The sequence below is a fragment of the Chinchilla lanigera genome, unplaced genomic scaffold (assembly GCF_000276665.1).
Source record: "Chinchilla lanigera isolate Chin_1 unplaced genomic scaffold, ChiLan1.0 scaffold00118, whole genome shotgun sequence".
Classification (NCBI taxonomy): domain Eukaryota; kingdom Metazoa; phylum Chordata; class Mammalia; order Rodentia; family Chinchillidae; genus Chinchilla; species Chinchilla lanigera.
Genome location: NW_004955519.1, coordinates 3,299,320 through 3,311,352, shown reverse-complemented (window position 1 = coordinate 3,311,352; position 12,033 = coordinate 3,299,320). Strand labels below are relative to the sequence as shown.

The following is a 12,033-nucleotide window of genomic DNA, read 5'->3' as shown; positions in this document are numbered from 1 at the left end:
CTAAGGAAATGAGGCTGATGTTTTATGCCCCACACTCTGGAGTTACTCACTATTGTTTCCTGAAAACAGCTGCAGGCTATTCAATCATTTAAAGAAACTATAATCAGAAGCCTCAGTTTGTCAACGCAGGTATAGGCTATGCCTCAGAACACAGGTCTTAGCTAGGTTTTCTCAGAGACTTCAAGTGTTGAGGATGAAGGTGGTATAAATGTGATATTCAGCCCAAATCACTGTGGTCACATGGCCCTTTTGACAGTCATACATATTTTTGGTGAGATAGTTTTGAAAAAACCATTGAAAAATATTTTACCAAATTCAGAGTGATTATAAATTCAATGTTATTCTCTGAATGTACGTTAACTGTCACTGGTGTTTTTAAAAGTCATTTGTCACATAGAAAACACTAGAGAAAATCAACAAAACTAAAATTTGGTTCTTTGAAAAGTTCAATACAATTGACAGACGTATACCTAAAAGTGATAGAAAACAAAGATTTAAGTTAATAAAATCTGGAATTAAAAACAGACATCAGCACTGACCTTAAAGGAATAAAAAGGATTATAAGGGAGTACTATGAACAAAAGTATGCCAAGAAAGTAGATAACCTGTGAACTGCATAAATTCTTACCAATCCACCAACTGTTGACTGACTCAAAAAGAATCAGAATGAAAGTATAGCAAAATTGAGTTAGTAATGACAAAGCATCCCACAAAGAAAAGCTCTGGCTCAGGTGGCTTCTCTGGTAAATTCTGTGAATTATTTAGAGAAAAATTAATACCAATCCTTTATCAACAGTTCTAAAATATAGAAGAGGAGGTACTACTTCCCAACTCATTTCATGAGGAAAATATAGTCGTAATACCAAACAGAAAAAGTAAAGTGCAGTACATACTTATAGATCTTAACCCTTATGAATATAGATGCACCAGTCCTCAGAATGCACTCGCAGAGTGAATCCAGCAGAATATAGAAAGCATTGTACACTATGACCAGGTGGGATTTACTCAGGAATGCAAAGTTGTTTCAGCATGTGAAAACCTATAAGCTACCAGGATTAATAGAATGAAGGGGGAAATCTACATGATCGTCTATCTCAGTGGACACCAAAAAAGCATTTGAGAAAAATCTAGTAGCCTCTTAAGATAAAAGTACTTAATAAACAAGGAACAAGAAGTGTCATACGAACATGACTGACCCCCTCCTGGCTGATTTGTCTCCAGTCTCCTACTATCAGTTTCCTCAAAGCCCCTAAACCTAAATCACGTATCGGTCTTCCCTCCATAGCCAGCTCCCACCCTAAATGTATTGACCCAGTGTGATCCAGGCCCCCAGGCAAGGCAGACAGTCTTAGCAGACCTGAGGATTACCTCGAGGAAGCTGACAGTAGAGGGCTGACGGCTCTTTGAGTGAGGCTAATTCTTCACATTATTTAATTCCAGCAGCAAAGCTTCAAACCTGTCAACTCACAAGCTTTTAAAATTGAAATTAATGAAAATTTAAATATCATGTAAAAAAAAACTTGAACCACAGTGAGCAAAAGTAAAAAGTACTTTTCTGAGTTACTACTTAATGTTTGTCATGCTATTCTTATTTGCTGTTTTATTCTATTGACACTTTTGCACATCTAATGCAGGATTCTTTTTTGTTGCTTTAAAATGGGCTGTTCAGTGTCTCATTAGAAATGAGGTTTAAAAATTAAGTGAAAGTAAGAAATGGCATGACAGAACAAGCTTGTAATTACCAAACAGCTGTGTCTGATAACCATTTATTCTTGTAGTTTCTGTAACTTCCTCACAGTTATTAAACTGCAGGGCCTGGGCAAAAGGCAGAGTTTAGAGTTAGGAAGGAAATTCAGGTCTAGTTCACACCCATAGTGAGGGCTACTCCCTTCTCTTCCTGACTTCTCCTCTGGGAAGGCTTTCCCATTCAGTGTTTTTTTGTTTTCTATTTTAAAGATAAAAGGATGAAAACATAATAACAAACACACACATTTACAAAATAACACAAAAACGATACAAGCAATACAGTTTCAGACAAGGTGATGGGAAATTAACAACAGTTGTGACGTATTGATATCTTCAAATTGGTCACTCAGGTAAACAAATATAGACATGTAAGATTGATCAAACAATTAAACATTAACTGTTCCTTTCAATAAAGCAATAGAAGTCAGTGGTACAACTGTTAGCTATCCTGTGTATGCATATATACATAATTTTCCCCTTCTTTCTTTTCTCTTTTCCCTCATCCTAGTTGTTCTTTACGTTTAAGAAGTTTCCTTTTGTTTCCCATTATCTGTCATACTGTATCAGATATTTTGATAGATATCAAAATATCTATCATAATTTTTACTCACTCTTTCAGGTTCTTAAGTTAGTAAGACCATACGGTGTTTACACATACGGGTCTGATTTATTTCACTTATGAGTGTGGTCTCTAGTTCTGTCCATTGAGTGTTTAAGACAAATGGCTCTTCATAGATTGTTCAGTTCTTCCTTCGCTCACGTGACAGTTTGATTGAAAGGTCTAGAAATCTTAGTGATTTAGATCACCGATGGATATATTTAGAGATCCAAAACCTGATAAGTTTCCTAGAGATCATCAGTAGTAATTTAATCTTCATGGAACATTTGAAACCTGTAAGGGATAGTCACAGCAAGACCTGGATTAGCACATACAATAAGGTAATGCATAGAGAGAATGAAAAGAATTTTAATGCTGTGACTTTTTTCTTCAGCTGCTTTCAGAGTTGTAAAAGGCTGGCTTGGCCCAGAAGCAGTGAGTTTATTGAAGTTTGCAAGCAAAAATGAAATCCAGGACTATGTCAATGTAGAATACCTGCCTCCACACATGGGTGGAACTGTAAGTATAGTCCTTGAAATGTGTTTATGAAATAATGCTGGCTGACAGTACATAAGACTGTATTCTTTCAAGGACAAAGGAAAAGCAGTATCAAAACATCCAAAGAAAGATCACAGATATCTTAAAGTGGCAAGCAATGACACAGACATGTTTCGCTTAAGTTTTTAAGTTATTTTTATTTTTACTTTTGAATACATAATATATTTACATGGTTCTAAACTGAAGAGTATTCAGTATTCAGGAGAGTATTCGGAAATAAGTCTTTAATAAAATGTTTCCTCCTACTCTTAGCCAACCACCCTTTTCCCTTCCCTAAATGTATTTCTTACAATAATTTCCAGAGGAGTGTATAGCACGTATGCACAAGTATATATGAATCTTCCTTTTCCTATACTTTTTAAACAGGTGATATATTTATACACTATTAATCTTGCCTTTTTTCTTCACACCTTGTCTTAAATATCATTCCAAATCAATATGTTGTAAGTATTCTTGCTTTTGTTCGTGGCTACATAATATTCCAGTATCAGATGACCTATAACTTACTGAATTTTTTTTGTGGTGTCTTTAGTTTTCTTTTAATTTTCTATTGAACAAGATCATACCACTAAGTTACCTTCAGCACTCAAGATATTTTTAAATGGATTTTTATTACTTAAAGATAGTGGGTACATGCTAAATTTTTTATTATACAACAATGAAACCAATTATGACAGTGACTTTTTTATAAACTGTAAAACCTACAGATTTGATAAATTTTCAGTGAACTTCATATTTCACTTAATTTCTGCAGTCTACTTTGTATACTGCCTCCTGGTAAAGTTGTGTTCAATGAGAACCAAGGACTATAAGATAAAAAGAAGTTTTGGTATGTCCTCCTGTTTGTTTTCTTTGAATAGAAAAGACTTGAACCAAAATTTTCTATTTGAAGTCTTTTGCTATCCATGATTTAGCTATAAATGTCTCCTTTATCCTTCATGATGGCTTGGCCAAAGGAATGAATTTTAAGTCTTTTATCAGAGAATTTCTTGTTCACCCAACCCTTTGCAGGCTGACATGAAATCCTTTTCTTTTAGGACCCTTTCAAGTATAGCTACCCACCCCTGGTTGATGATGACTTTCAGACGCCACTGTGTGAGAACGGGCCTGTTGCCAGTGAGGATGAGACCTCAAGTAGAGAAGACATAGAAAGTGATGGTAAAGAAACCTTGGAGACAGTTTCTAATGAGGAACAAACAGTTCTTCCAAAAAAGGTAATTATATGAATTAAATTAAATTAAATCCAAAGCTGTGTTCTAGCTTCAGTTCTACCACTAGCTGTGTGATTTTGTGTAGTTCACTCAACTTCCTGCCCTTCTATATCTTTGTAAAACGAAAGAAGGATGAGTTGATTAGTAGCACCACTTTCAGTGTATAAAATGCCAAGCCCATGCTTTCTATAATATTGGTGAAGTGCACGTGAAAAGAAGGAATTGTTTTACGTTTTATGTATCTAAGATAAAAAGCTAAACTGATTAATATAAAACCATACCTTTTCCTGTAGGGCTAAAAATTGAACCAAGGGCCTCACATATGCTAGACAAGCACTTTACTACTGAATTACGTCCCCAGCCCTTGTTTTCTTTCTTTTCTCTCTAATTTGAGATAGGGTCTCTAAGTTACCCAGACTTGCCTCAAACTTGTGATTCTCCTTCCTTGGCCTCCCATGTAGCTGTGATTACAGCATGTGACACTGCACCCAACCTCTATCTCATTTCTTTTTAATTTTCCTGGTATATTTTAGATATAAATAATGATAACATTCATCATAGGTAATTTATACTGTACATGATATATCTTAATTTGTCTTTTTTCCCATTCTCCTCCCCTCGCTTCAACACCTCTTCCTCTCATTTACAAAAGCTTTGTTTCTACTTTTTTCCTTTTTTATCTTGCCTCTTCTTTCCTTTCCCCTCCTTTATTCCCTTTCTCATTTGAGCATTTTCATCCATTTCCCAATATTTATTATACATTTTCATCCTTATTTATACATCTAGTTCCTCACACCAGAGAAGCAATGTGGTATTTAAATATGTGTGTCTGATTTATTTCACTTCATAGTAGAGTTTCATGGTGCATCCATTTACTTAGAAATGTCTCAAACTTACCCTATTTATGGTAGAACAGTATTTCATCATATAAAAAAAAAACACGTCTTCTTTATCCATTCCTCAGTTGATGGGCATTTTGGTTGTTTCCAAGATTTAGCTATTACAAATTCTGCTGCTATAAACATGGGTGCACATATATCACTGTGATATGATGTTTTTAATTCTGGGAAAGTACCCAGAAGAGGAATAGCTGGGTCAAATGGGACATCTAACCCTAACTTTTTGAGGAATCTCTACACATATTTCCACAGTGATTAGACCAGTCTACACTAGCAGCAACAGTGGAGAAGGGCTCCTATTTCCCCCCAGCAACACCAGCATTTGTTATTGTTTGATACCTTGATGATAACCATTCTTTCTGGAGTAAGATAGAATGTCAGCATTTTTAACATTTGCATCACATCAACCAATGATGTTGAACGTTTTTTCATACATTTATTTGCCATTTCTACTTCTTCATCTGAGAAGTATCTATTCATTTCAGATGTCCATTTTTGGAGTTATTTTTTGGATTGGGTCTTTAAATGGGGGGGGGAATCTGATTTTTTTTGAATTCTTTATATAGTCTAGATATTAGTTCTTTGTCTGAGGAACATTTGGCTAAAATATTGTCTCTTCACTCTTGGTAGTTTCTGTTGCTCTGCAAAAGGTTTTTGATGAGATCCCAATTGTTGATTCTTTGTGATATTTCCTGTGCAGTCAAGATTTTGTTCATAAAGGGTTTGCCTACATCAGTGTTTTCAGGAGTTCTTTCTATTTTCCCTTCTAACAGATTTAGTGTTTCAGTTGTAATATTTAGTTGTTTGATCCATTTTGACATTTGCTTAGTGCATGGTGAGAGACATGGGTCTAGTATTAGGAAAGCCAATTTTTCCAGCACCACTTATTAAAAAGACTTTCTTCCAGTGAACGTGTTTGGCCTTTTTGTCAGAGATAAGGTAGCTGAGTATATTTGCAGTTGTTTCTGCATCTTCTAATCTGTTTTATTGATCTTCGGGTCTGTTTTTTACTAGTACAATTGGGGACGCCTGCAGTGAGCCTCCAGTCTTCTGCAAAGTGTTACAGTTCACAGTGAGAGAAAGAAGAGCAAAAGACAAATAGCAAGTTGTGAGGATCTGGGATGGCCAGTTGTTCACAGGGAACAAAAGTCCATGAGGCAGCCAGAACCTCAGCATTTTTTATTGAAGAGGGGATTATTGGATATCTCAAAGGGCAGTGGTAAGCTTAAACTAATGAGGATCTTGCCCTGGAGTATCTTTAGTCTCAGTGGTCTTAGTCTTAGTCTTAGTAGGTGGGAGGGAATGGCCCACCCCTAATGTGATAATGGGAAATCTCAAAAGTGTGATACCAAAAATCCCAAGACTCCCTTCATCTCTTAGGGAAGTATGTAAAACTAGCCATTGTGACTTTGTGGTCCCCAACACATTACCATGCTGTTTTATCACAGTAGCTTTGCAGTATACTTTGAAGTCAGATGTTATGATGCCTCCACTCTTGATTTTGTTGCCCGGAATTGCTTTTGCTATTCTAGTTCTCTTCTGGTTCCAGAGGAATTTTAAGATTGTTCTAATTCTGTGAGGCATGCTATTGGTATTTTGATTAGGATTGCATTGAATCCGTGTAACAATATTGGAAGTATAGCCATTTTCACTATATTGTTTTTTCATAGCCAAAAACAAAAGATAAAAGATGTCTTTCTGTTTTCTGGTATCCTCTTTGATCACCTTTTTCACAGTATTGTAGTTTTTCAATGTAAAGGTCTTTTACTTCCTTCATTAGATTCATTCCTTGGTATTTCAGTTTTTTCGATGCTATTGTGAAAAGTTCTGTAATTTCTCTCTGAGTTTGTTGTTTGTATAGAGGAATGCTATTGGTTTTTGATTGCTGACTTTGTGTCCAACTACAGTACTGAATTTGGTTATTAAATGTAGAAGTCTTTTGGTAGAGTTTTTGGGGTCTTCTATGTAGAATATGTCATCTGCAAATCATGATAATTGAAATTCTTCTTTTCCTATCCTTATTCCTTTTATTTCTTCCTCTTGTCTAATTACTCTGGCTACTGTTTCCAGAACTATATTGAATAAGAGTAGTGATAGTGGACTTCCTTGTCCTGTTCCTGAAAGTGAAAGCTTTCAGTTTTTGTCCATTTAGTATGATGTTGGCTGTTGGTTTGTCATAGATGGCTTTTATCAGATTGAGATAAAGACAATCTATTCCAATTTATTGTAGGGTGTTTATCAAAAGTGGATGTTGGACTTTGTCATATGCTTTCTGCATCTATTGAGATGATCATATGGTTTTCTCCTGGTTCAGTTACTATGGTGTATTACATTTATTGATTTGAGTATGTTGAAGCATGCCTGCATCCCTTGAATGAGTCCTACTTGACCATCACGTATAATCTTCTTGATGATTTATTGCATTCTGTTCACCAATATCTTATTGAGGGATTTTTATATCTGTATTCAGTAGGAAGATTGACCTGTAATTCTCTTTTTTGGTTGGGTCCTTCTCTGGGATTTATGTCAGGGTCATGCTTGCCTCTAGGAATGAATTTGGAAGTATTGCTTCCATTTCAATTTCATTCAAGAGTTAGAGAAGTAGTGGCATTAGGTCTTCTCTCCTAGAATTTAACAGTGAGTCTGTCAGGGCCTAGGGTTTTCTTTGTTGTTAGGTTTTTACTATATCTTCAATTTCATTGATACTGGTTTATTTAGAATTTTTATATCTTCTTCATTCAGCTTTGGTAATTCATATATATCTAGGAATCTGTCGATTTCTTCTGTGTTTTCCATAAGTACATATTGTTGATCTTCTGGATTTATATAGGATCTGTTGTGATTTTACCCTTGTTATTTCTAATTCCATGGATTTGAGTCTTTTCTTTCCTTTTTTTGATACAATTGGCTAAGGATTTGTCAGTTTTATTTATTCTTTCAAAGAACCAACTCTTTGATTCAGTGATTCTTTGCATTATTTTCTTAATCTCCATTTCATTAATTTCTGCTCTTGTTTTTATAATTTCCTCCCTCATTAGAGTTTTGGGCTGGACTTGCTCTTGTTTTTCCAGAAGCTTGAGGCTCAACATTCTGTTGTTTATTTGAGCTAGCTCTGTTTTTCTGATATGGTAATTGATGACTACAAATTTCCCTTGTACAACTGCTTTTATTGTGTCCCATATTGTATTGGCATTATTGTTTAGTTGTAGAAACTGTCTAATTTCTTATTTAGTTTTTATCTGTGACCCATTGATTGTTCAGCAAGATGTTATTTAATTTCTATATGTTTATAAAGTTCTTATGGTTTCTTTTGTCATTCATTTCCATTTTTATTGCACTGTGGTCCAATAATATGCATGGAATAATTTCAATTCCTTTTCCTTTACTTAAGCAGGTTCAGGTAGCTAGTATGTGGTCTGGAAAGCCTCCCATATCCTAATACGTGGTCTGAAGAACATCCCACGTACAGCTGAAGAAAATGTGTATTGTGATGTTGTGGGGTGGAACACTCTGTAGACATGTACTAAGTCTATTTGCTTAACAGTTTGGTTCAGTTCTGATATTTTTTGTTGATTTTTTATTGGTTGATCTACTGTGACAGTGGGGTATTGAGGTCCCCCACTACAGTTGTATTAGTGGTTGTTTGATTTTTCATGTCTGTTAATCAATCTGTTTTATATAGTTGGATGTACTGGTATTTGGTGCATATGTATTTATGATTGTTATCTTTTATTCTTGGATTGTTCCCTTTACAAAGATATAGTGGCATTGTTTGTCTCTCTTAATCAGTCTTGGCTTGAAATCAACTTTATCTGCAGAAAATATAGCTACTCCTGCTTTTTTCTGTGTTCCTGTCACATGTAGTATTGTTTGACAACATTTGACTTTCAGTCTTTGAATTTCTTTTTGAATTAAATGTGTTTCTTGTATGAAGCATATTGTGGGATCTTGCTTCTTGATCCATTCTCCCAGTGTGTTTCTTTTGGTTGGTGAATTGAGACCATTAAAATTGATGGTTATAACTGATATATATTGACTAATCCTTGTCATTATTTTCCTGTTGTTTGCCCCCCCCCATTTAGTCACTTTCTTTTCCAGGTAGATTCATTCAGTTTGGGTTCATGGAGTTGTAAACTTTGTTATCTCTTTTTAGAATGTCCTTCAGAACATTGTATAGTGCTGATTTGGTTGTCATGAATTTCTTCAGATGTTCTTTGTCATGGAAGTATCATTTCTCCATCAGTTTTGAAACATAGTTTGTGTGGTGTACATCAATCTGAGTTGGAGGTTGTTTTCTTTTAGTGCTTCAAATAATTCCTTTGAAGTCTCCTTGACTTGAGAGTTTGTGTTGAAAAGTCTACTGTGATTCTGATGGGCTTTTCCTTTATAGTGATATCCTTCTTTTCTCTAAAAGCTGTTAATGTTATTTTCTTGTGTTGATTTTCTGGAATCTTGACTATTGTATGCTTTGATGTAGGTTTTTTTTTAAATCATGGCTAATTGGAATTCTACATGCCTCGGTTAACTGTATGTCAAATTATTTTTCCATGCCAGGGAAGTTTTCTGCCATTATTTCTGTGAACAGTTTTTTTCTGTTGTTTGAAATATCTCCTGCTTTGTTGCTGACTCTAATCAATCTCATGTTGTTCTTCTTTGCATCATCTAGCAGCTGTTGGATTGATTTTTCATGATCTCTTGTTATTTTTAAAAATCACTAGCTGCAATCCAGTCTTTTATATTTGATGTTCTGTCCTCACATTGGTTGATTCTACTGAGCATATTTTCAAAGGAATATTTTTAATCTCCTGAATTTCTGTTTAAATGTGTTTCATGGATTCTATTTCTTTCCTCTGTTGGGTATTCAAGATTTCCATATTTTTTTTTATCTGTATCTGCTCTAGAATCACTAACCAATTCTTTCATTATGGTCACCATCTCTGTAGTTACCTGAGAAAGTTTTTCTGATTTATTGTTTCTAGGCACTCATTTATCTGCTTTGTGACTTCCACTGTTACCCCTCCAGAGTCCAGCTGGGTGGCTTTCAAATTGTTCTGCCTCATTGCCCCCTGGGTTTTTCCCTCAACCTACACAGCATTTGATGGTCCCAGGGGAAAATGGTGAGATGATTTAAAGAATAAGATGAGACAAAAGCTGATGTCAGGTGGAGGCCTCTTTTCAAATGGGAGAAGGGAAACTGTACAACAGCAGTAGGGGTGTTTACTTATACTTTTGACAAAGTTAGTATCACAAGACACAGGATTGGCTAATGACTAATGACTGGAATTGTCTCACGCAAGATGTTTTTCTCAGGACCCAAGTATTTCCAGCTTTAGCCACTCCCTACAGGTTTTTCTTTGGTGAGATAGAAGTCTTAGGTTACATCTTGCTGAAGTTTCTTCTCATTTTCTGGCTTTTTCTAAAGTTTAATTCCTGGATTTATGCTTGTAAATTGCTTATGGCAAGTGGTTTTATTGCTTGTATTTAGAACCCTAAGGAAATGACTGCTAATCACAGATGTCTTCCAGTATAGCTGACCTTTGGATTTTGAGTCTGTTGCAAGATCCTACCCATTGAATTTATTGAGGATGAGAAATTGCTGCCTATTTGGCCTAGTCCCTGGTTCTTTGGCACTGGCCTATAGTATTGTTTATGATCTTTAGGAAATCTCAGTCTTTGCATACGAGGAATTAAAATTGATTAGAGCAATTATGTCACTTTGGCTAAAATGGTATAATCAGAAATAAAAGTAGCATCAAACAGCCTAGAAGATGACAAACTGTGGTAACTTGATTTGCTACCTTCCACCATATGAATTCTGTTAGTCGTTATACAACAAAATTCAAACAAACCAGAAAACCGTATATGGTAAATATGCTGTCAATATGGCTATTTTACCCTCAGGGGAGAAAACTTAAAAGGGGTTAGGGGAAAAATAGAGAAATAGAAGAAGAGGAAGAGATTAGAAGCAAGGTTGGCAGACAAAGATTACATGATCTTTGGGAATCTAGTAAAGAAAAGAGGAGGAAAAGAGAAAAAGAAGAAAGAAGACAAAAGCAGAACAAGAAAACCAAAAAACTAGAAACAATATGCACACTCATATAAAAACAAGTACAGACAACCAAGAAAAAAGGAAAACAAAACAAAAGCAAGAAAAGGAGAAAAGAAGAAAATATAAAAACTAAATGTCCACTTGAAGATGTGTCTCTCCTGTCACTGGTAGACAAATTGGGAAAACAGAGCCCAGATTGGGTTAATTAATACCAGCAAGCCAGATGTAGATTTAAAGTGGGTAGTAGACAATCCCAGCAAGCCTGCACCTTTAGTTCCCCTGATGTTCAGGCACATTTCTCATTATTAGGCTGATAACACAATTTTATCCTACTGGCTTGAACTTGGCTCCCTGCAAACTTGAACTGGGCACCTTGACCTCCTGCTGACCTGATCTCAGTCCCACTTGGCTCTGACACTGGGAGCTGCTACATGGAGCTAGCAGTTGCTCTAAAATCAGAGTTCAGTCTGTCCCTTTCCAAGATGGCTGCTGGCCAACTGCCCTTTCTTAGGGGATATCTGAACCCAAAAAAATGACTAGCCACTGCAGTCTGCTGTATTCACTACTGTTCTGTTCCACTGGTACATTTCTCTCTGGAGACCTCTGGGGTCACCAATCCACCTGCAGATTTGGACAGCCCTTCCTACGCAGTGAGTCAGGCCTCAGAGAAGGCACTGCTTGCTACCTACCTTGTGGACTTTATTTCTCGCTTGAGATCCTTGCTGGGTCCCAAGGACCCACTTCCCTCTTTCTCTTCCTCATGTTGCTTTATTCCAGTGTCTGGACACCAAACCTCAGGCTGATTTTCTGCTGTTCACCATACTGCCATCTTCCTGGAAGTCCTCATTTTTTAAAAACTTTCTTACTTTTCTTACAGGTTTTCAAGGGCTTGATAAATAAACATGGTTTTTTTTTTTTTTTTTTTTTTTTTTGGTTTTTCTCCGGTACCGGGAACCAAACTCATGACCTTGC

The 12,033-nt window shown here is 35.9% G+C and overlaps 1 protein-coding gene across 3 annotated transcripts in view; it reads left to right on the top strand.

Moving 5' to 3' along the window:
* The window catches only part of Mospd2 (motile sperm domain containing 2), a 46,681-nt gene that overhangs the window by 25,465 nt on the left and 9,183 nt on the right, over window positions 1-12,033 (top strand). For all 3 annotated transcript variants that reach the window (XM_013507006.1, XM_013507005.1, XM_005409179.2), the window contains 2 exons: window positions 2,739-2,863; window positions 3,940-4,116. In XM_013507006.1, the coding sequence (XP_013362460.1) occupies window positions 2,739-2,863; window positions 3,940-4,116 (302 nt within the window). The remainder of the gene's footprint in view (window positions 1-2,738; window positions 2,864-3,939; window positions 4,117-12,033) is intronic.